We start from the raw sequence: 26,954 nt of genomic DNA, 5'->3' as shown, positions 1-26,954 counted from the left end.
GCGAGTGACTGGCTGAGTGACTGATTGAGTGACTGACTGACTGAGCGAGTGCCTGACTGAGTGACTGAGTGACTGAGTGACTGGCTGAGTGACTGAGCGAGTGACTGACTGAGTGACTGAGCGTGTGACTGACTGAGTGACTGACTGAGTGACTGAGTGACTGAGTGACTGGCTGAGTGACTGAGTGACTGAGTGAGTGACTGGCTGAGTGACTGAGTGACTGAGTGACTGAGTGACTGGCTGAGTGACTGAGTGAGTGACTGAGTGACTGATTGACTGACTGAGTGACTGAGTGGCTGAGTGACTGAGTGACTGGCTGAGTGACTGAGTGAGTGAGTGAGTGAGTGACTGAGTGACTGAGCGAGTGACTGAGCGAGTGACTGGCTGAGCGAGTGACTGGCTGAGTGACTGAGCGAGTGACTGGCTGAGCGAGTGACTGAGTGACTGACTGAGTGACTGAGTGACTGGCTGAGTGACTGAGTGACTGACTGAGTGACTGAGCGAGTGGCTGGCTGAGTGACTGAGTGAGTGACTGAGTGAGTGACTGAGTGACTGAGTGACTGAGCGAGTGACTGAGCGAGTGACTGGCTGAGTGAGTGACTGAGTGACTGGCTGAGTGAGTGACTGAGTGACTGACTGACTGAGTGACTGAGCGAGTGACTGAGCGAGTGACTGGCTGGGCGAGCGAGCGAGTGACCGAGTTACTGAGCGAGTGACTGGCTGACTGACTGACTGAGTGACTGACTGAGTGACTGGCTGAGTGACTGGCTGAGTGACTGAATGAGTGACTGAGCGAGTGACTGAGTGACTGAGCGAGTGACTGACTGAGCGAGTGACTGGCTGAGCGAGCAAGGCGGTGAGTGGCTGGCTGAGCGAGTGACTGAGTGACTGGCTGAGTGACTGAGTGACTGAGTGACTGAGTGACTGACTGAGTGACTGACTGAGTGACTGACTGGATGACTGGCTGAGAGAGCGAGGCGGTGAGTGACTGAGCGAGTGACTGGCTGAGCGAGCAAGGCGGTGAGTGACTGAGCGAGTGACTGGCTGAGTGAGCGAGGTGGTGAGTGGCTGGCTGAGCGAGTGACTGAGTGACTGAGTGACTGGCTGAGTGACTGAGTGACTGAGTGACTGACTGAGTGAGTGACTGAGTGAGTGACTGAGTGACTGAGTGACTGAGTGACTGGCTGAGCGAGTGACTGAGTGACTGACTGACTGAGTGACTGACTGACTGACTGAGCGAGTGCCTGACTGAGTGACTGAGTGACTGAGTGACTGGCTGAGTGACTGAGCGAGTGACTGACTGAGTGACTGAGCGAGTGACTGACTGAGTGACTGACTGAGTGACTGAGTGACTGAGTGACTGGCTGAGTGACTGAGTGACTGAGTGACTGAGTGAGTGACTGGCTGAGTGACTGAGTGACCGAGTGACTGAGTGACTGGCTTAGTGACTGAGTGAGTGTCTGAGTGACTGATTGACTGACTGAGTGACTGAGTGGCTGAGTGACTGAGTGACTGGCTGAGGGACTGAGTGAGTGACTGAGTGAGTGAGTGACTGAGTGACTGAGCAAGTGACTGAGCGAGTGACTGGCTGAGCGAGTGAGTGACTGACTGAGTGACTGGCTGAGTGACTGAGCGAGTGACTGGCTGAGCGAGTGACTGAGTGACTGACTGAGTGACTGAGTGACTGGCTGAGTGACTGAGTGACTGACTGAGTGACTGAGCGAGTGACTGAGTGACTGAGCGAGTGACTGGCTGAGCGAGTGACTGAGCGAGTGACTGAGTGACTGAGTGAGTGGCTGAGCGAGTGGCTGGCTGAGTGAGTGACTGAGCGAGTGGCTGGCTGAGTGACTGAGTGAGTGACTGAGTGAGTGACTGAGTGACTGAGTGACTGAACGAGTGACTGGCTGAGTGATTGACTGAGTGACTGGCTGAGTGAGTGACTGAGTGACTGACTGACTGAGTGACTGAGCGAGTGACTGAGCGAGTGACTGGCTGGGCGAGCGAGCGAATGACCGAGTGACTGAGCGAGTGACTGGCTGACTGACTGACTGAGTGACTGACTGAGTGACTGACTGACTGAGCGAGTGACTGACTGAGTGACTGGCTGAGTGACTAAGTGACTGAGTGACTGAGTGACTGAGCGACTGACTGAGTGACTGAGCGAGTGACTGAATGAGTGACTGAGCGAGTAACTGAGTGACTGAGCGAGTGACTGACTGAGCGAGTGACTGGCTGAGCGAGTGACTGAGCGAGTGACTGGCTGAGCGAGCGAGGTGGTGAGTGGCTGGCTGAGCGAGTGACTGAGTGACTGAGTGACTGGCTGAGTGACTGAGTGACTGAGTGACTGAGTGACTGACTGAGTGACTGACTGAGTGACTGACTGGGTGACTGGCTGAGCGAGCGAGGCGGTGAGTGACTGAGCGAGTGACTGGCTGAGCGAGCGAGGCAGTGAGTGGCTGGCTGAGCGAGTGACTGAGTGACTGAGTGACTGGCTGAGTGACTGAGTGACTGAGTGACTGACTGAGTGAGTGACTGAGTGAGTGACTGAGTGACTGAGTGACTGGCTGAGCGAGTGACTGGCTGAGTGACTGACTGAGTGACTGACTGACTGAGCGAGTGCCTGACTGAGTGACTGAGTGACTGAGTGACTGGCTGAGTGACTGAGCGAGTGACTGACTGAGTGACTGAGCGAGTGACTGACTGAGTGACTGACTGAGTGACTGAGCGACTGAGTGACTGGCTGAGTGACTGAGTGACTGAGTGAGTGACCGGCTGAGTGACTGAGTGACTGAGTGACTGGCTGAGTGACTGAGTGAGTGACTGAGTGACTGATTGACTGACTGAGTGACTGAGTGGCTGAGTGACTGAGTGACTGGCTGAGTGACTGAGTGAGTGACTGAGTGACTGAGTGGCTGAGTGACTGAGTGAGTGACTGAGTGACTGATTGACTGACTGAGTGACTGAGTGACTGATTGACTGACTGAGTGACTGAGTGACTGAGTGACTGGCTGAGTGACTGAGTGACTGAGTGACTGACTGAGTGACTGAGTGACTGACTGACTGAGTGACTGAGTGACTGACTCACTGACTGACTGAGTGACTGAGTGACTGAGTGATTGACTGAGTGACTGACTGAGTGACTGAGTGACTGAGTGACTGACTGAGTGACTGAGTGACTGAGTGAGTGACTGACTGAGTGACTGAGTGGCTGAGTGACTGAGTGACTGACTCACTGACTGACTGAGTGACTGACTGAGTGACTGAGTGACTGAGTGACTGACTGACTGAGTGACTGGTTGAGTGACTGAGTGACTGACTGACTGAGTGACTGGCTGAGTGATTGAGTGACTGACTGAGTGACTGAGTGACTGAGTGACAGAGTGACTGACTCACTGACTGACTGAGTGACTGGCTGAGTGACTGAGTGACTGACTGACTGAGTGACTGGCTGAGTGACTGAGTGACTGAGTGAGTGACTGAGTGACTGAATGACTGACTGAGTGACTGGCTGAGTGACTGACTGACTGAGCGACTGAGTGACTGACTGAGTGACTGAGTGACTGACTGAGTGACTGACTGAGTGAGTGACTGAGTGACTGACTGAGTGACTGACTGAGTGAGTGACTCACTGAGTGACTGAGTGACTGAGTGACTGACTGACTGAGTGACTGACTGACTGACTGAGCGAGTGCCTGACTGAGTGACTGAGTGACTGAGTGACTGGCTGAGTGACTGAGCGAGTGACTGACTGAGTGACTGAGCGAGTGACTGACTGAGTGACTGACTGAGTGACTGAGTGACTGAGTGACTGGCTGAGTGACTGAGTGACTGAGTGACTGAGTGACTGAGTGAGTGACTGGCTGAGTGACTGAGTGACCGAGTGACTGAGTGACTGGCTTAGTGACTGAGTGAGTGTCTGAGTGACTGATTGACTGACTGAGTGACTGAGTGGCTGAGTGACTGAGTGACTGGCTGAGGGACTGAGTGAGTGACTGAGTGAGTGAGTGACTGAGTGACTGAGCAAGTGACTGAGCGAGTGACTGGCTGAGCGAGTGAGTGACTGACTGAGTGACTGGCTGAGTGACTGAGCGAGTGACTGGCTGAGCGAGTGACTGAGTGACTGACTGAGTGACTGAGTGACTGGCTGAGTGACTGAGTGACTGACTGAGTGACTGAGCGAGTGACTGAGTGACTGAGCGAGTAACTGGCTGAGCGAGTGACTGAGCGAGTGACTGAGTGACTGAGTGAGTGGCTGAGCGAGTGGCTGGCTGAGTGAGTGACTGAGCGAGTGGCTGGCTGAGTGACTGAGTGAGTGACTGAGTGAGTGACTGAGTGACTGAGTGACTGAACGAGTGACTGGCTGAGTGATTGACTGAGTGACTGGCTGAGTGAGTGACTGAGTGACTGACTGACTGAGTGACTGAGCGAGTGACTGAGCGAGTGACTGGCTGGGCGAGCGAGCGAATGACCGAGTGACTGAGCGAGTGACTGGCTGACTGACTGACTGAGTGACTGACTGAGTGACTGACTGACTGAGCGAGTGACTGACTGAGTGACTGGCTGAGTGACTAAGTGACTGAGTGACTGAGTGACTGAGCGACTGACTGAGTGACTAAGTGACTGAGTGACTGAGTGACTGAGCGACTGACTGAGTGACTGAGCGAGTGACCGAATGAGTGACTGAGCGAGTAACTGAGTGACTGAGCGAGTGACTGACTGAGCGAGTGACTGGCTGAGCGAGTGACTGAGCGAGTGACTGGCTGAGCGAGCGAGGTGGTGAGTGGCTGGCTGAGCGAGTGACTGAGTGACTGAGTGACTGGCTGAGTGACTGAGTGACTGAGTGACTGAGTGACTGACTGAGTGACTGACTGAGTGACTGACTGGGTGACTGGCTGAGCGAGCGAGGCGGTGAGTGACTGAGCGAGTGACTGGCTGAGCGAGCGAGGCAGTGAGTGGCTGGCTGAGCGAGTGACTGAGTGACTGAGTGACTGGCTGAGTGACTGAGTGACTGAGTGACTGACTGAGTGAGTGACTGAGTGAGTGACTGAGTGACTGAGTGACTGGCTGAGCGAGTGACTGGCTGAGTGACTGACTGAGTGACTGACTGACTGAGCGAGTGCCTGACTGAGTGACTGAGTGACTGAGTGACTGGCTGAGTGACTGAGCGAGTGACTGACTGAGTGACTGAGCGAGTGACTGACTGAGTGACTGACTGAGTGACTGAGCGACTGAGTGACTGGCTGAGTGACTGAGTGACTGAGTGAGTGACCGGCTGAGTGACTGAGTGACTGAGTGACTGGCTGAGTGACTGAGTGAGTGACTGAGTGACTGATTGACTGACTGAGTGACTGAGTGGCTGAGTGACTGAGTGACTGGCTGAGTGACTGAGTGAGTGACTGAGTGACTGAGTGGCTGAGTGACTGAGTGAGTGACTGAGTGACTGATTGACTGACTGAGTGACTGAGTGACTGATTGACTGACTGAGTGACTGAGTGACTGAGTGACTGGCTGAGTGACTGAGTGACTGAGTGACTGACTGAGTGACTGAGTGACTGACTGACTGAGTGACTGAGTGACTGACTCACTGACTGACTGAGTGACTGAGTGACTGAGTGATTGACTGAGTGACTGACTGAGTGACTGAGTGACTGAGTGACTGACTGAGTGACTGAGTGACTGAGTGAGTGACTGACTGAGTGACTGAGTGGCTGAGTGACTGAGTGACTGACTCACTGACTGACTGAGTGACTGACTGAGTGACTGAGTGACTGAGTGACTGAGTGACTGACTGACTGAGTGACTGGTTGAGTGACTGAGTGACTGACTGACTGAGTGACTGGCTGAGTGATTGAGTGACTGACTGAGTGACTGAGTGACTGAGTGACAGAGTGACTGACTCACTGACTGACTGAGTGACTGGCTGAGTGACTGAGTGACTGACTGACTGAGTGACTGGCTGAGTGACTGAGTGACTGAGTGAGTGACTGAGTGACTGAATGACTGACTGAGTGACTGGCTGAGTGACTGACTGACTGAGCGACTGAGTGACTGACTGAGTGACTGAGTGACTGACTGAGTGACTGACTGAGTGAGTGACTCACTGAGTGACTGAGCGACTGAGTGACTGACTGACTGAGTGACTGACTGAGTGACTGAGCGAGTGACTGACTGAGTGACTGAGTGACTGAGTGACTGACTGACTGAGTGACTGACTGAGTGACTGACTGAGTGACTGAGTGAGTGACTGACTGACTGACTGAGTGACTGACTGAGTGACTGGCTGACTGACTGAGTGACTGACTCACTGAGTGACTGAGTGACTGACTGAGTGACTAAGTGACTCACTGAGTGACTGACTGAGTGACTGACTGAGTGACTGACTGACTGACTGAGTGACTGACTCACTGAGTGACTGAGTGACTGACTGAGTGACTAAGTGACTCACTGAGTGACTGACTGAGTGACTGAGTGAGTGACTGAGTGACTGAGTGACTGAGTGACTAAGTGACTCACTGAGTGACTGAGCGAGTGACTCACTGTGTGACTGAGTGACTGACTGAGTGACTAAGTGACTCACTCAGTGACTCACTGAGTGACTGACTGAGCGAGTGACTCACTGAGTGACTGAGTGAGTGACTCACTGAGTGACTGAGTGACTGAGTGACTCACTGAGTGACTGACTGAGTGACTGATTGACTGAGTGACTGAGTGACTGAGTGACTGACTGAGTGACTCACTGAGTGAGTGAGTGAGTGACTGAGTGAGTGACTCACTGAGTGACTGAGTGAGTGACTCACTGAGTGACTGAGTGACTGAGTGACTGACTGACTGAGTGATTGAGTGACTGACTGAGTGAGTGAGTGACTGAGTGACTGACTGACTGAGTGACTGAGAGACTGACTGAGTGACTGACTGACTGACTGAGTGACTGAGTGACTGAGTGACTGACTGAGTGACTGAGTGACTGACTCACTGACTGAGTGACTGAGTGATTGAGTGACTGACTGAGCGAGTGACTGAGTGACTCACTGAGTCACTCACTGAGTGACTGACTGAGTGACTCACTGACTGAGTGACTGAGTGGCTGACTGAGTGACTGAGTGGCTGACTGAGTGACTGAGTGACTGACTGACTGGCTAAGTGACTGAGTGACTGAGTGACTGGCTGACTGAGTGACTGAGTGAGCGAGTGACTCACTGAGTGACTGAGTGACTGACTGAGTGAGTGAGTGAGTGACTTAGTGACTGATTGAGTGACTGAGTGACTGGCTGAGTGACTGACTGAGTGAGTGACTGACTGAGTGACTCAATGACTGACTGACTGACTGACTGACTCACTGAGTGACTGACTGAGTGACTGACTGACTGAGTGACTGACTGACTCACTGACTCACTGAGTGACTGACTGACTGAGTGACTGAGTGACTGACTGACTCACTGACTCACTGAGTGACTGACTGACTGAGTGACTGAGCGAATGACTGAGTGACTGAGTGACTGACTGAGTGACTGAGTGACTGAGTGACTGACTGAGTGACTGACTGACTGACTGAGTGACTGACTGACTGAGTGACTGAATCACTGAGTGACTGACTGACTGAGTGACAGACTGACTGAGTGACTGAGTCACTGAGTGACTGACTCACTGAGTGACTGAGTGACTGACTGAGTGACTAAGTCACTCACTGAGTGACTCACTGAGTGACTGAGTGACTCACTGAGTGACTGACTGAGCGAGTGACTCACTGAGTGACTGAGTGACTGAATGATTGACTAAGTCACTCACTGAGTGACTCACTGAGTGACTGACTGAGCGACTGACTGAGCGAGTGACTCACTGAGTGACTGACTCACTGACTGACTGAGTGACTCACTGAGTGACTGACTGACTCACTGACTCACTGAGTGACTGACTGACTGAGTGACTCACTGAGTGACTGACTGACTGAGTGACTCACTGAGTGACTGACTGACTCACTGACTGACTGAGTGACTGACTGAGTGACTCACTGAGTGACTGACTGACTGAGTGACTCACTGAGTGACTCACTGACTGAGTGAGTGAGTGAGTGACTGAGTGACTGATTGAGTGACTGAGTGACTGGCTGAGTGACTGACTGAGTGAGTGACTGACTGAGTGACTCAATGACTGACTGACTGATTCACTGACTCACTGAGTGACTGACTGAGTGACTGACTGACTGAGTGACTGACTGACTCACTGACTCACTGAGTGACTGACTGACTGAGTGACTGAGTGACTGACTGACTCACTGACTCACTGAGTGACTGACTGACTGAGTGACTGAGCGAATGACTGAGTGACTGAGTGACTGACTGAATGACTGAGTGACTGAGTGACTGACTGAGTGACTGACTGACTGAGTGACTGACTGACTGAGTGACTGAATCACTGAGTGACTGACTGATTGACTGACTGAGTGACTGATTCACTGAGTGACTGACTCACTGAGTGACTGAGTGACTGACTGAGTGACTAAGTCACTCACTGAGTGACTCACTGAGTGACTGAGTGACTCACTGAGTGACTGACTGAGCGAGTGACTCACTGAGTGACTGAGTGACTGACTGATTGACTAAGTCACTCACTGAGTGACTCACTGAGTGACTGACTGAGCGACTGACTGAGCGAGTGACTCACTGAGTGAATGACTCACTGACTGACTGAGTGACTCACTGAGTGACTGACTGACTCACTGACTCACTGAGTGACTGACTGACTGAGTGACTCACTGAGTGACTCACTGAGTGACTGACTGACTGAGTGACTCACTGAGTGACTGACTGACTCACTGACTGACTGAGTGACTGACTGAGTGACTCACTGAGTGACTGACTGACTGAGTGACTCACTGAGTGACTCACTGACTGAGTGACTCACTGATTGACTCACTGAGTGACTCACTGACTGAGTGACTCACTGAGTGACTGACTGAGCGAGTGACTCACTGAGTGACTGACTGAGTGACTCACTGAGTGACTCACTGAGTGACTCACTGAGTGACTGACTGACTGAGTAACTCACTGAGTGACTGACTGACTCACTGACTGACTGAGTGACTGACTGAGTGACTCACTGAGTGACTGACTGACTGAGTGACTCACTGAGTGACTCACTGACTGAGTGAGTGAGTGAGTGACTGAGTGACTGATTGAGTGACTGAGTGACTGGCTGAGTGACTGACTGAGTGAGTGACTGACTGAGTGACTCAATGACTGACTGACTGACTCACTGACTCACTGAGTGACTGACTGAGTGACTGACTGACTGAGTGACTGACTGACTCACTGACTCACTGAGTGACTGACTGACTGAGTGACTGAGCGAATGACTGAGTGACTGAGTGACTGACTGAGTGACTGAGTGACTGAGTGACTGACTGAGTGACTGACTGACTGAGTGACTGACTGACTGAGTGACTGAATCACTGAGTGACTGACTGACTGAGTGACTGACTGACTGAGTGACTGAGTCACTGAGTGACTGACTCACTGAGTGACTGAGTGACTGACTGAGTGACTAAGTCACTCACTGAGTGACTCACTGAGTGACTGAGTGACTCACTGAGTGACTGACTGAGCGAGTGACTCACTGAGTGACTCACTGAGTGACTCACTGAGTGACTCACTGAGTGACTGACTGACTGAGTGACTCAATGACTGACTGACTGAGTGACTGCCTGAGCGAGTGACTCACTGAGTGACTCACTGAGTGACTCACTGACTGAGTGACTGAGTGACTGACTGACTCACTGACTGACTGACTGACTGAGTGACTGACTAACTCACTGACTCACTGAGTGACTGACTGACTGAGTGACTGACTGACTGAGTGACTGACTGAGTGACTGACTGAGTGACTGACTGACTGAGTGACTGACTGAGTGACTGACTGAGTGACTGACTGACTGAGTGACTGAGTGACTGACTGACTCACTGACTCACTGAGTGACTGACTGAGTGACTGACTGAGTGAGTGACTCACTGAGTGACTCACTGAATGACTGAGCAAGTGACTGACTGAGTGACTGACTGAGTGACTGAACGAGTGACTGACTCACTGACTGACTGAGTGACTCACTGAGTGAGTGACTGACTGACTGAGTGACTGACTGACTGACTGAGTGACTGACTGAGTGACTGACTGAGCGAGTGACTGAGCGAGTGACTGAGCGAGTGACTCACTGAGTGACTGACTGACTGAGTGACTCACTGAGTGACTCACTGAGTGACTCACTCACTGAGTGACTGAGTGACTGACTGACTGAGCGAGTGACTCACTGAGTGACTGACTGACTGAGTGACTCACTGAGTGACTGACTCACTGACTGACTCACTGACTGACTGAGTGACTGACTGAGTGACTCACTGAGCGAGTGACTGAGCGAGTGACTCACTGAGTGACTGACTGAGCGAGTGACTGACTCACTGAGTGACTGACTGAGTGACTAAGTCACTCACTGAGTGACTGACTGAGTGACTGAGTGACTCACTGAGTGACTCACTGAGTGACTCACTGAGTGATTGAGTGACTGAGCGAGTGACTGAGCGAGTGACTCACTGAGTGACTCACTGAGTGACTCACTGAGTGACTGACTGAGTGACTGACTGAGTGACTCACTGACTGACTGAGTGACTGAGTGACTGACTGACTGACTCACTGACTCACTGAGTGACTGACTGACTCACTGAGTGACTCACTGAGTGACTGAGCGAGTGACTCACTGAGTGACTGAGTGAGTGACTGAGTGACTGACTGACTCACTGACTCACTGAGTGACTGACTGACTGAGTGAGTGACTGAGCGAGTGACTGACTCACTGACTCACTGACTGACTGAGTGACTGACTGACTCACTGACTGACTGAGTGACTGACTGAGTGACTGACTGAGTGAGTGACTGAGCGAGTGACTGAGCGAGCGACTCACTGACTCACTGAGTGACTCACTGACTGACTCACTGAGTGACTCACTGAGTGAGTGACTGAGCGAGTGACTCACTGAGTGACTCACTGAGTGAGTGACTGAGCGAGTGACTCACTGAGTGACTCACTGACTGACTGACTGAGTGACTCACTGAGTGACTCACTGAGTGAGTGACTGACTGACTCACTGACTGAGTGACTGACTGACTGAGTGACTCACTGAGTGAGTGACTGAGCGAGTGACTCACTGAGTGACTGACTGAGTGACTCACTGAGTGAGTGACTGAGCGAGTGACTGAGCGAGCGACTCACTGACTCACTGAGTGACTCACTGACTGACTCACTGAGTGACTCACTGAGTGAGTGACTGAGCGAGTGACTCACTGAGTGACTCACTGAGTGAGTGACTGAGCGAGTGACTCACTGAGTGACTCACTGACTGACTGACTGAGTGACTCACTGAGTGACTCACTGAGTGAGTGACTGACTGACTCACTGACTGAGTGACTGACTGACTGAGTGACTCACTGAGTGAGTGACTGAGCGAGTGACTCACTGAGTGACTGACTGAGTGACTCACTGAGTGAGTGACTGAGCGAGTGACTGAGCGAGCGACTCACTGACTCACTGAGTGACTCACTGACTGACTCACTGAGTGACTCACTGAGTGAGTGACTGAGCGAGTGACTCACTGAGTGACTCACTGAGTGAGTGACTGAGCGAGTGACTCACTGAGTGACTCACTGACTGACTGACTGAGTGACTCACTGAGTGACTCACTGAGTGAGTGACTGACTGACTCACTGACTGAGTGACTGACTGACTGAGTGACTCACTGAGTGAGTGACTGAGCGAGTGACTCACTGAGTGACTGACTGAGTGACTCACTGAGTGAGTGACTGAGCGAGTGACTGAGCGAGCGACTCACTGACTCACTGAGTGACTCACTGACTGACTCACTGAGTGACTCACTGAGTGAGTGACTGAGCGAGTGACTCACTGAGTGACTCACTGAGTGAGTGACTGAGCGAGTGACTCACTGAGTGACTCACTGACTGACTGACTGAGTGACTCACTGAGTGACTCACTGAGTGAGTGACTGACTGACTCACTGACTGAGTGACTGACTGACTGAGTGACTCACTGAGTGAGTGACTGAGCGAGTGACTCACTGAGTGACTCACTGAGTGACTCACTGAGTGAGTGACTGAGCGAGTGACTCACTGAGTGACTCACTGACTGACTGACTGAGTGACTCACTGAGTGACTCACTGAGTGAGTGACTGACTGACTCACTGACTGAGTGACTGACTGACTGAGTGACTCACTGAGTGAGTGACTGAGCGAGTGACTCACTGAGTGACTCACTGAGTGACTCACTGAGTGAGTGACTGAGCGAGTGACTCACTGAGGAGGCTCGTTTGCGTCGTCCGCCGGACGTGCGCCGGCGTCCCCCGCTGGCGTGGCCCCTCCCCCCCCTCCTGGACCCCCCCTCCCCTCCCCCGCGGCCCCACAACTTGAGGGGTCGGCGGCGCGCGTTGGGACCTGGGGGGGGGGGGGTGGGTGGGGGGGAGGTAGAGGCAAAGGTTCCCCAGGTAGCCACCACGCACTCACCCATTCACACATTCATACACTCACTCATACACTCACTCATTCACTCATTCACTCATTCATTCACTCACTCATTCACTCACCCATTCACACATTCACTCACTCATTCACTCACTCATTCATTCACTTATACACTCACCCATTCACACATTCACTCACTCATTCACTCACTCATTCACTCACTCATTCATTCACTCACTCATTCACTCACTCACTCATACACTCACTCACTCAACCACTCACTCACTCATTCATTCACTTATACACTCACCCATTCACTCACTCATTCACTCACTTATTCACTCACTCATACACTCATTCACTCACTCACTCATTCACTCACACACTCAATCACCCACTCACCCATTCACTCATTCACTCACTCATTCACTCACTCATTCACTCACTCATTCACTCACTCATTCACTCACTCATACACTCATTCACTCACTCACTCATTCACTCACACACTCAATCACCCACTCACCCATTCACTCATTCACTCACTCATTCACTCACTCATTCACTCACTCATTCATTCACTCACTCATTCACTCACTCATTCATTCACTTATACACTCACCCATTCACACACTCATTCACTCACTCATTCACTCACTCACCCACTCACTCATTCACTCACCCACTCAACTCACCCATTCACTCACTCATTCACTCACTCATTCACTCACACACTCATACACTCATTCCCTCACTTACCCACTCACCCATTCACTCATTCACTCACACACTCATACATTCACTCACTCACCCACTCACTCACCCACTCACTCACTCATACACTCACTCATTCACTCACCCACTCACACACTCATACACTCACTCATTCACTCACTCACCCACTCACCCATTCACACATTCACTCACTCATTCACTCACTCATTCACTCACCCACTCACACATTCACTCAACTCACCCATTCACACATTCACTCATTAACTCATTCATTCGCTCATTCACTCACTCAATCACACACTCATACACTCACCCACTCAACTCACATTCACTCATTCGCTCACTCACCTACTCACTCACCCATTCACACATTTACTCACTCATTCACTCACTCATTCACACACTCATACACTCATCCACTCAACTCACTCACTCACTCATTCGCTCACTCACCCACTCACTCACACATTCACTCATTCACTCACCCACTCACTCACCCACTCACTCACCCATTCACACATTCACTCACACACACTCACCCACTCACTCACCCATTCACTCATTCATTCACACATTTACTCACCCATTCACTCACTCATTCACACACTCATACACTCACTCATTCACACACTCATACACTCACCCACTCACTCACCCATTCACTCACTCATTCACACACTCATACACTCACACACTAAACTCATGCACTCACTCACTCATTCTCTCACTCACCCACCCTCTGACCCATCAGCTCCATCTCTTCTCTAGCCCATGCCGCGCCCGTTTAGCCCCCTCGATCCGGCCGAACAAAAGCTGTTCCGGCATGCGGTGGCTGGGCATGCGGGCTACATGACCCAGCCAACAAAGCCTTGCCTGCCGGAGGAGCTCACCGATGGGACCTTGCCCAAATCTTTCAAAGATTTGTGAGCTCCTCACACAATCCAGCCTGGTTAAACCCAGGATGGATCGTAGGCAGGCTAGCCTAAATGTTTCTAACCGGCGAAGATGTTCCATTAGGGGGGTCCACGTTTCGCAAGCGTAGAGAAGGGAGGGAATGACCGTGGCCGAGAAGACCTGAAGCTTAGTGCGGAGCGACAGACCAGGTAGCTTCCACACAGCGTTACGCAACCGATGAAAAGATATTGCCGCTCGACTGATTCGGAGTGAGACCTCTGCTGTTAAACTGTAGCCGGTCATTAGTACACTGCCCAGGTATGGGAAACTCTCCACTCTCTCCACAACTGCCCCATCACCGATTGGGAGTTGTGGGTGTGGAGTGTCCGATGGTACAAAATACCCAGGCAGGTGCTGAATTTTGGTGGGGCTGATGGTAAGGCCCCATCTGTTAGTGGCACGCTCCAGTCTCAGCAGCTGCGTCTCCAACTCCTCCTATGAATGAGCAGCTATTACCAAATCATCGGCATACATAACGTGGTTGAGCAATAGGCAGCCATCTCTTGACCGCACCCGGGCATCGATCAGCCTCCCATTATATCTGTACCATATGGAGATTCCCCCGGTACAGCTATTGAAGGCTTCACGAACTACGTGGTCAAAATAGATGTTAAATAATGTGGGAGCCAGAGGACATCCCTGTCGCACCCCAAGGTGTACAGGGAATGGCTCTGACTCCCGGCCACGTAGTTTGACCCGGGCCCGCTCACCATCATTAAGGTCCTTAATGATCGTGAGCAGAGGGTCAGGTACTCCAAAAGCACGAAAAACAAACCAGAGCCCAGGCCTACTGATGGTATCATAGGCCTTGACCAGGTCAATAAAGCAGAGATGTAGGGCCTGCTGGAATTCCCTACACCTCTGCTGTAGCAGACGGACAGAAAATATGGCATCTGTGCAGGACCGCCCTTTCCTGAAACCGCATTGGGGCTCCGCAAGCCTCTCCTCAACGTGCCTGGCAAGGCGATATTGAATAATCCTTGCCAGGACCTTTCCCGGCACACTGAGGAGTGAGATGCCCCTGTTGTTGTTACAGTCTGTGCGGTCCCCCTTCTTAAAGAGGGGGACCACCAGGGCATCCTTCCAACCCTGCGGAACCCGTCCAGTGGTCCAGACTTTTGTTATGATGTGATATATGGCAGTCTGTGCACAAACGCCACCCTCCCTCAGCATTTCGCTTGGGAGATCATCTCTGCCCGCTGCCTTTCCTGGTCTCAGACTCTGGATCGCCTTCAGTACTTCCTCAACAGATGGCACCTCAGCCAGCCACTCACAGGGGCTGACTTCTTCCAATATTTGAGGCACCGCAGCCTCAGCAGGGTCATCCTCACTTTGTGCCACGATGTGTTCCTGGTTGAGGGATTTTCCCTCCCCCAGGACCTCACAGAAATGCTCAGCAAATCTGCAAACCTCTTCCTGGGGGTTGGAGATTGGATCACCGTTTTTTCCCCTAATGATGGTAATAGGTGTGGCGCTGCAGGTTACTTTTTTGATGGAGTTAAATGGGAGATTTGTGATCACAGGCAACTGAGGCAGACTCCATCTACAACCCGCGACCACCACCCATCCTTGCAGCGCCTCACGGCTCTCCAAACCTCTAAGCGAAGGCTGCGGTAAGCCTCCTCATTCTCTGAAGTGGGCTTCTGTAGCCGATGACAGTGGGCCTGTCGCTTTTTCTCAACTATCCTGAACACCTCCTCTGTCAGCCAAGGTCTCTGGGGAGGTCTGGACCGCGTACCCAAAGCAGCCATTGCAGCTGCATGAGTCACAGTCCTAAACCTCGCCCATTTACCCTCGACATCAGGAGGAGTGGGGGACGATGCCAATCCCAGCCGCAAGCGATGATGAAATTCTCGCTTGCAACTTTCATCAGATAACTGAGACCAGGCCACTTTAGGTTTGAATGGGGTCCTGGGTGTACACCCACCACAGGAGTGGAAGAATGGCAGGCGCATCTTACAGATGACTAGTCGATGGTCAGAAGGCAGATCAGCTCCACGGTAGGTCCTGGTGTCAAGGACATGGGCCCGTATCCGCTGTTCCGTCACTATGTAGTCCAGCAGATGTTCTTGCTTGGACCCGGCATGCATCCATGATGTTATGTGGATGTGCCGATGCCGGAACAGCGTGTTGGTAATTACAAGCCCATGGGCTGCACAAAAATCTAGCAGCCTCCTACCATTGTTAATGAGCTGATCTGGCCCATGCCCTCCAATCACTCCAGACCAGGTGCCAGCATCATGACCAACTCGAGCATTGAAGTCACCCAACAAGATGACTCTATCCCGAGGGGCCACTTTAGCCAGCACCTGTGACAGGGGATCATAGAAGGCATCTGACTCATCGGCTTTGCCTGCATCCCTCCACAGATGTTCGTCTTCGGTGGGGGCATAAGTAACCACGACCACCACTCCTCGCCTCCGGTTGATGGGAAGGCGAGCCCAAAGTAGCCTGGGGCTTACAGCTTCCCACACCTCACCGCCACGCTCCCACACCCCCTTCATTATTTTGTTCAAAAGAAGAGCCACACCCCTGGTGTTTGGCAGTCTGCTGCCCCGAGTAGAGGACTGTCCACCCCTCGTGGTGGCAGGAGCCAGAGCCGGTCCACCGGACCTCCTGAATGCCACAGAGATCCAGGCGGTACCGGTCCAGCTCCCGACAGCGGAGTGGCAGCCTCTCCTCCGCAGTGAGCGTTCGAACATTCCACGTGGCCACCCGTAGTGGCTTTTCGTTGTTTCTGGAGCAGCCCCGAGGGTAGATATTCAATCTCCTGGCTCCGCCAAATGGGGTTTGGCCAGGAGACGTCATAGACGCCTGTCCCCCCGGGGCCTCCGGCACAAGCTTATTAGTTACATATTTCACTCGTGGTTTAGTGGTAAATTATTGAAGGTGGAGGGGTTACCAGCCCCTCGCACCCGTCCAGAGCCCCCGTTTAGCCACTGTGGTGGTCACAGACGCCATGAGGGGAGGAGCCAATCGGAATTGGCCCTCCCCCCACAGCACTGTCCACGACAGAGTTGCCCGTCCGGCACCGCGAGGAGGTAGGGGGTTGTTTTGCCGGACTCAGACACACAGACACACACACACAGACACACACACACAGACACACACACACACATACACACAGACACACACACAGAGTCACACACAGACACACACACAGACAAAGATAAAGACAAAGATCCCCCATATAGCCTTAACAGACTGTAGGGGCAAGTGCTGTTAGCGAGCACCTATGAAGGCCGGAACGGTACACGAGGGGGTGGGTGGCCAGCACCACGCCCGACCGCCTTTGTCTCCCTAGGGGCAATGTTTACACACCGCACCAGGTACTCATTTGAGGCTGAGTCGACCTAGGGGAGGCCCGGGACCGGTCAGATAATCGTCACTGGTGTTGGCCATGAGCGGGAATCGAACCCGGGTCGCCAGGTTCATAGCGCAGCGTAGCGCTAACCACTACACTATCGCTCCCCATTACATGGGTATACACACACAGACACACACACACACAGTGACATACACACACAGACACACACAGACACACACACACACACACACAGACACACACAGACACACACACAGCTCACACACAGACACACACAGACACACAGACACACACAGACACACACAGACACACAGACACACACACACAGACACACACACAGCTCACACACAGACACACACACAGCTAACACACACAGACACACACAGACAAACACACACACAGACACAGACACACACAGACACACACAGACACACACAGATACACACACACACAGACACACACACACACACACATCGCGACCCTGACGACCTCTGACCTTTGCCCTCTGTGCTCCTGGCTTTGCGAGGGGGGGCCCTGGGGGTGGAGGGGGCCAGTCGAGTCGCGGGGGGGGCAACCACAGCCCCCAAAGTGGGGGGCACGAGGAGCCCCCCACCACCACCACCGCCACCACCGCCACCACCGCCACCACCACCGCCACCACCGCCACCACCGCCTCTACAACCGCCAGACACCTGAGTGGGGAGAAAGGGAGAGGCGAAGTCACTCATTCACTCATTCATTCACTCATTCATTCACTAATTCATTCATTTACTCATTCACTTATTCATTCACTCATTCATTCACTCATTCATTCACTCATTCATTCACTAATTCACTCATTCATTCACTCATTCATTCACTGATTCACTCATTCATTCACTCATTCATTCACTCATTCATTCACTCATTCATTCATTTACATATTAATTCATTCTCTCATTAATTCATTCATTCACTAATTCGTTCTCTCATTCATTCACTCATTCGTTCATTTACTCATTCACTTACTCATTCACTTATTCATTCACTCATTCATTCACTAATTCACTCATTCATTCACTCATTCACTCACTCATTCACTCATTCATTCACTAATTCATTCATTTACTCATTCATTTATTCATTCACTCATTCCTTCACTAATTCACTCATTCATTCACTCATTCATTCACTAATTCACTCATTCATTTACTAATTCACTCATTCATTCACTCATTCATTCACTAATTCACTCATTCATTCATTTACACATTAATTCATTCTCTCATTAATTCAATCACTCATTCATTCACTAATTCACTCATTCATTCACTAATTCACTCATTCACTCATTCATTCACTCATTCATTCACTAATTCATTCATTTACTCATTCACTTATTCATTCACTCATTCATTCACTCATTCATTCACTAATTCACTCATTCATTCACTCATTCATTCACTGATTCACTCATTCATTCACTCATTCATTCACTCATTCATTCATTTACATATTAATTCATTCTCTCATTAATTCATTCACTCATTCATTCACTAATTCGTTCTCTCATTCATTCACTCATTCGTTCATTTACTCATTCACTTACTCATTCACTTATTCATTCACTCATTCATTCACTAATTCACTCATTCATTCACTCATTCACTAACTCATTCACTCATTCATTCACTAATTCATTCATTTACTCATTCATTTATTCATTCACTCATTCCTTCACTAATTCACTCATTCATTCACTCATTCATTCACTAATTCACTCATTCATTCACTAATTCACTCATTCATTCACTCATTCATTCACTAATTCACTCATTCATTCATTTACACATTAATTCATTCTCTCATTAATTCAATCACTCATTCATTCACTAATTCACTCATTCACTCACTCATTCACTCATTCATTCACTAATTCATTCATTTACTCATTCACTTATTCATCCACTCATTCATTCACTCATTCATTCACTAATTCACTCATTCATGCACTCATTCACTCACTCATTCACTCACTCATTCACTCATTCATTCACCAATTCATTCATTTACTCATTCGTTTATTAATTCACTAATTCACTCATTCATTCACTCATTCATTCACGAATTCACTCATTCATTCACTCATTCATTAATTCACTCATTCATTCACTCATTCACCCACTCACCCACCTACCCACCAACCCACCCACTCAACCCACCCTCTCACCCACTCACTCAGCCACTCACCCACCAACCCACTCACTCACTCACCCACCCACTCACCCACCCACCCACTCACCCTCTCACCCACTCACACACCCACCCACCCACTCACCCACTCACTCACCCACCCACCCACTCACCCACTAACCCACTCACTCACCCACCCACCCACCCTCTCACCCACTCACCCTCTCACCCACTCACTCACTCACCCACCACCCACCCTCTCACTCACCCACTCACCCACTCACCCACTCACCCTCTCACCCACCCACCCACCCACCCACCCACCCTCTCACCCACCCACTCACTCACCCACTCACTCACCCACTCACTCACCCACTCACCCACCCACCCACCCACTCACCCACCCACCCACCCACTCACCCACTCACTCACTCACTCACCCAACCACCCACCCTCTCACTCACCCACCCACCCACCCACTCACCCACCCACCCACCCACCCACTCACCCACCCACCCACACACTCACTCACTCACCCACCCCACTCACTCACTCACTCACCCACCCACCACCCACCCACTCACTCACTCACCCACCCACCCACCCACTCACCCACCCACTCACCCACTAACCCACTCACTCACCCACCCACCCACCCTCTCACCCACTCACCCTCTCACCCACTCACTCACTCACTCACCCACCCACCCACCCACTCTCTCACTCACTCACCCACCCAACCACTCACCCACCCACTCACCCACCCACCCACTCACCCACTCACCCACCCTCTCACCCACCCACCCACCCACCCTCTCACCCACCCACTCACCACTCACTCACCCACCCACCCACCCTCTCACCCACCCACCCACCCACTCACTCACCCACTCACTCACTCACTCACCCACCCACCCACCCACTCACCCACTCACTCACTCACTCACCCAACCACCCACCCTCTCACTCACCCACCCACCCACCCACTCACCCACCCACCCACCCACCCACCCACTCACCCACCCACCCACACACTCACTCACTCACCCACCCACTCACTCACTCACTCACCAACCCAACCACACACCCACTCACTCACTCACCCACACACTCACTCACTCACCCACCCACTCACTCACTCACTCACCCAGCCCACCCACCCTCTCACTCACCCACCTACCCACCCACTCACCCACCCACCCACTCACTCACCCACCCACCCACCCACCCTCTCACCCACCCACTCACCCACCCACTCACCCACTCACCCACCCACCCACCCACTCACCCACTCACCCACCCACCCACCCACTCACTCACCCACCCACTCACTCACCCTCTCACTCACTTACCCACCCACCCACTCACCCACCCTCTCACCCACCCACCCACCCTCTCACCCACTCACCCACCCACCCACCCACCCACTCACTCACCCACTCACCCACCCACCCACTCACCCACTCACCCACTCACTCACCCACTCACCCACCCACTCACACACTCACTCACCCACCCTCTCACCCACCCACCCACCCTCTCACCCACCCACCCACCCACTCACCCACTCACCCACCCACCCACCCACTCACCCACCCACCCACCCACCCACTCACTCACCCACCCACCCACCCACTCACTCACTCACCCACCCACCCTCTCAACCACCCACCCACTCACTCACCACCCACTCACCCACTCACCCACCCACCCACCCACCCACTCACTCACCCACCCACCCACTCACCCACCCACTCACTCACCCACTCACCCACCCACTCACTCACCCTCTCACCCACCCACCCACCCACCCCTCTCACTCACCCACTCATTCACCCACTCACCCACCCACCCTCTCACTCACCCACCCACCCACTCACCCTCTCACCCACTCACTCACCCTCTCACTCACCCACCCACTCACCCACTCACCCACCCACTCACTCACCCACTCACCCACCCACCTACTCACCCACCCACTCACCCACACACCCACCCACCCACCACTCACTCACTCACCCACTCACTCACCCACCCACCCACTCACTCACCCACCCACTCACCCACCCACTCACTCACCCACCTACCCACCCACTCACCCACCCACCCACCCACTCACTCACCCACCCACCCACCCACCCTCTCACCACCCACTCACCCACTCACCCACCCACCCACCCACTCACCCACTCACCCACCCACCCACCCACTCACTCACCCACCCACTCACTCACCCTCTCACTCACTTACCCACCCACCCACTCACCCACCCTCTCACCCACCCACCCACCCACTCACCCACTCACCCACCCACCCACCCACTCACTCACCCACTCACCCACCCACCCACTCACCCACTCACCCACTCACTCACCCACTCACCCACCCACTCACACACTCACTCACCCACCCTCTCACCCACCCACCCACCCTCTCACCCACCCACCCACCCACTCACCCACTCACCCACTCACCCACCCACCCACTCACCCACCCACCCACCCACTCACTCACCCACCCACCCACCCACCCACCCACTCACTCACTCACCCACCCACTCACTCACCCACCCACCCACCCACTCACTCACTCACCCACCCACTCACTCACCCACCCACCCACTCACTCATCCACCCACCCACCCACTCACTCACTCACCCACCCACCCTCTCACCCACCCACCCTCTCACTCACCCACCCACCCACCAACTCACTCACCCACCCACCCACCCACTCACCCACCCACCCACTCACCCACCCACCCACTCACCCACCCACCCACTCACCCATCCACCCACCCTCTCACTCACCCACCCACTCACTCACCCACCCACTCACCCACCCTCTCACCCACTCACCCACTCACTCACCCACCCACCCTCTCACCCACTCACTCACCCACCCACCCCACCCACCCTCCCACCCACCCACTCACCCACCCACCCACCCACCCACTCACCCACCCACCCACTCACCCACTCACCCACCCACTCACCCACCCTCTCACCCACCCACCCACCCACCCACCCACTCACCCACCCACCCACTCACCCACCCACCCACTCACCCACCCACCCACTCACCCACTCACCCACTCACCCACTCACCCACCCACTCACCCACCCACTCACTCACTCACCCACCCACCCACTCACCCACCCACTCACCCACCCACTCACCCACTCACCCACTCACTCACCCACTCACCCACCCACCCTCTCACTCACCCACCCACCCACTCACCCTCTCACCCACTCACTCACCCTCTCACTCACCCACCCACCCACCCACTCACCCACCCACTCACTCACCCACTCACCCACCCACCTACTCACCCACCCACTCACCCCACACACCCACCCACCCACCCACTCACTCACTCACCCACTCACTCACCCACCCACCCACTCACTCACCCACCCACTCACCCACCCACTCACTCACCCACCTACCCACCCACTCACCCACCCACCCACCCACTCACTCACCCACCCACCCACCCACCCTCTCACCCACCCACTCACCCACTCACCCACCCACCCACCCACTCACCCACTCACCCACCCACCCACCCACTCACTCACCCACCCACTCACTCACCCTCTCACTCACTTACCCACCCACCCACTCACCCACCCTCTCACCCACCCACCCACCCACTCACCCACTCACCCACCCACCCACCCACTCACTCACCCACTCACCCACCCACCCACTCACCCACTCACCCACTCACTCACCCACTCACCCACCCACTCACCACACTCACTCACCCACCCTCTCATCCACCCACCCACCCTCTCACCCACCCACCCACCCACTCACCCACTCACCCACTCACCCACCCACCCACTCACCCACCCACCCACCCACTCACTCACCCACCCACCCACCCACCCACTCACTCACTCACTCACCCACTCACCCACCACCCCACCCACCACCCCACCCACCCACCCACTCACTCACCCACCCACCCACCCACCCACCCACCCACTCACTCACTCACCCACCCACTCACTCACCCACCCACCCACCCACTCACTCACTCACCCACCCACTCACTCACCCACCCACCCACTCACTCATCCACCCACCCACCCACTCACTCACTCACCCACCCACCCTCTCACCCACCCACCCTCTCACTCACCCACCCACCCACCCACTCACTCACCCACCCACCCACCCACTCACCCACCCACCCACTCACCCACCCACCCACTCACCCACCCATCCACTCACCCATCCACCCACCCTCTCACTCACCCACCCACTCACTCACCCACCCACTCACCCACCCTCTCACCCACTCACCCACTCACTCACCCACCCACCCTCTCACCCACTCACTCACCCACCCACCCACCCACCCACCCTCCCACCCACCCACTCACCCACCCACCCACCCACCCACTCACCCACCCACCCACTCACCCACCCACTCACCCACCCTCTCACCCACCCACCCACCCACCCACCCACTCACCCACCCACCCACTCACCCACCCACCCACTCACCCACCCACCCACTCACCCACTCACCCACTCACCCACTCACCCACCCACTCACCCACCCACTCACTCACTCACCCACCCACCCACTCACCCACCCACTCACCCACCCACTCACCCACTCACCCACTCACTCACCCACTCACCCACCCACTCACCCACCCACTCACCCACCCACCCACTCACCCACTCACCCACCCACCCTCTCACTCACCCACTCACTCACCCACTCACCCACCCACCCTCTCACTCACCCACCCACCCACTCACCCTTCACCCACCCACCCACTGACCCACCCACCCACCCACTCACTCACCCACCCACCCTCTCACCCACCCACTCACTCACTCACCCACCCACTCACCCACCCTCTCACCCACTCACCCTCTCACTCACCCACCCACCCACCCTCTCACTCACTCACCCTCTCACCCACCCACTCACTCACCAACTCACTCACCCACCCACCCACCCTCTCACCCACCCACTCACCCACCCACTCACCCACCCACTCACTCACCCTCTCACCCACCCACCCACCCACCCTCTCACTCACCCACTCACTCACCCACTCACCCACCCACCCTCTCACTCACCCACCCACCCACTCACCCTCTCACCCACTCACTCACCCTCTCACTCACCCACCCACCCACCCACTCACCCACCCACTCACTCACCCACTCACCCACCCACCTACTCACCCACCCACTCACCCACTCACCCACCCACCCACCCACTCACTCACTCACCCACTCACTCACCCACCCACCCACTCACTCACCCACCCACTCACCCACCCACTCACTCACCCACCTACCCACCCACTCACCCACCCACCCACCCACTCACTCACCCACCCACCCACCCACCCTCTCACCCACCCACTCACCCACCCACTCACCCACTCACCCACCCACCCACCCACTCACCCACTCACCCACCCACCCACCCACCCACCCACTCACTCACCCACCCACTCACTCACCCTCTCACTCACTTACCCACCCACCCACTCACCCACCCTCTCACCCACCCACCCACCCTCTCACCCACTCACCCACCCACCCACCCACTCACTCACCCACTCACCCACCCACCCACTCACCCACTCACCCACTCACTCACCCACTCACCCACCCACTCACACACTCACTCACCCACCCTCTCACCCACCCACCCACCCTCTCACCCACCCACCCACCCACCCACCCACTCACCCACTCACCCACTCACCCACCCACCCACCCACTCACCCACCCACCCACCCACTCACTCACCCACCCACCCACCCACCCACCCACCCACTCACTCACTCTCTCACCCACCCACTCACTCACCCACCCACCCACCCACTCACTCACTCACCCACCCACTCACTCACCCACCCACCCACTCACTCACTCACTCATCCACCCACCCACCCACTCATCCACCCACCCACCCACCCACTCACTCACTCACCCACCCACCCTCTCACCCACCTACCCACCCACCCACCCTCTCACCCACCCACCCACCCACCCTCTCACCCACCCACCCACCCACCCTCCCACCCACCCACTCACCCACCCACCCACCCACCCTCTCACCCACCCACCCACTCACCCTCCCACCCACCCACTCACCCACCCACTCACCCACCCACCCACCCACTCACCCACCCACTCACCCACCCACCCTCCCACCTGCTCTAACACCGAAGCCACAGCTGCAGCAGCAGCCGCGCTCGATCCCTTGAGTGGAGAATTTGCGCTGAACTCCCTCCACTTGAGTCCCGTGATGAGCATGAGGCGAGCCGAGCCCACACAGGGATTGCAGCGGACAAGGAGAGGCCTGTGAAGGTGGGTGGGTGGGTGGGTGAGTGGGTGGGTGAGTGAGTGGGTGGGTGAGTGAGTGGGTGGGTGAGTGAGTGGGTGGGTGAGTGAGTGAGTGAGTGGGTGGGTGAGTGAGTGAGTGGGTGAGTTGGTGGGTGAGTGGGTGAGTGGGTGAGTGGGTGGGTGGGTGGGTGAGTGGGTGGGTGGGTGAGTGGGTGGGTGGGTGGGTGAGTGGGTGGGTGAGTGGGTGGGTGGGTGGGTGGGTGAGTGGGTGGGTGGGTGGGTGGGTGAGTGGGTGGGTGGGTGAGTGGGTGGGTGAGTGGGTGAGTTGGTGGGTGGGTGGGTGGGTGAGTGGGTGGGTGAGTGGGTGAGTGGGTGAGTGGGTGGGTGAGTGGGTGGGTGAGTGAGTGGGTGAGTGGGTGGGTGGGTGAGTGAGTGGGTGGGTGGGTGGGTGGGTGAGTGGGTGAGTGGGTGGGTGAGTGGGTGGGTGGGTGAGTGAGTGGGTGAGTGGGTGAGTTAGTGAGTGAGTGAGTCACTGAGTGAGTGAGTGAGTCACTGAGTGAGTGAATGAGTCACTGAGTGAGTGAGTGAGTCACTGAGTGAGTGAGAGAGTCACTGAGTGAGTCACTGAGTGAGTGAGTGAGTCACTGAGTGAGTCACTGAGTGAGTCACTGAGTGAGTCACTGAGTGAGTGAGTCACTGAGTGAGTCACTGAGTGAGTCACTGAGTGAGTCACTGAGTGAGTCACTGAGTGAGTGAGTGAGTCACTGAGTGAGTGAGTGAGTCACTGAGTGAGTCACTGAGTGAGTCACTGAGTGAGTCACTGAGTGAGTCACTGAGTGAGTCACTGAGTGAGTCACTGAGTGAGTCACTGAGTGAGTCACTGAGTGAGTGAGTGGGTGGGTGAGTGAGTGTGTG

General features: G+C 54.5%; 1 protein-coding gene across 1 annotated transcript in view; it reads right to left on the bottom strand.

The window, feature by feature from the left end:
* Positions 1–26,083, bottom strand: part of LOC142907196 (uncharacterized) — a 35,687-nt gene extending 9,604 nt beyond the window's left edge. Inside the window, exons 1-3 of the mRNA XM_076056455.1 lie at positions 25,908–26,083; positions 18,028–18,223; positions 12,354–12,490 (exon numbers count right to left, since the gene is read on the bottom strand). Of these exons, the coding sequence (XP_075912570.1) occupies positions 12,354–12,490; positions 18,028–18,223; positions 25,908–26,009 (435 nt within the window). The 5' untranslated portion in view covers positions 26,010–26,083. The remainder of the gene's footprint in view (positions 1–12,353; positions 12,491–18,027; positions 18,224–25,907) is intronic.
* Between the last annotated feature and the right edge of the window lie 871 nt (positions 26,084–26,954).

This window comes from Petromyzon marinus, chromosome 75, assembly GCF_048934315.1.
Source record: "Petromyzon marinus isolate PM22_M1 ecotype Great Lakes invasive population chromosome 75, UKy_Petmar_22M1.pri1.0, whole genome shotgun sequence".
Taxonomy (NCBI): Eukaryota; Metazoa; Chordata; class Hyperoartia; order Petromyzontiformes; family Petromyzontidae; genus Petromyzon; species Petromyzon marinus.
This window is presented reverse-complemented; position numbering and strand designations above follow the sequence as displayed.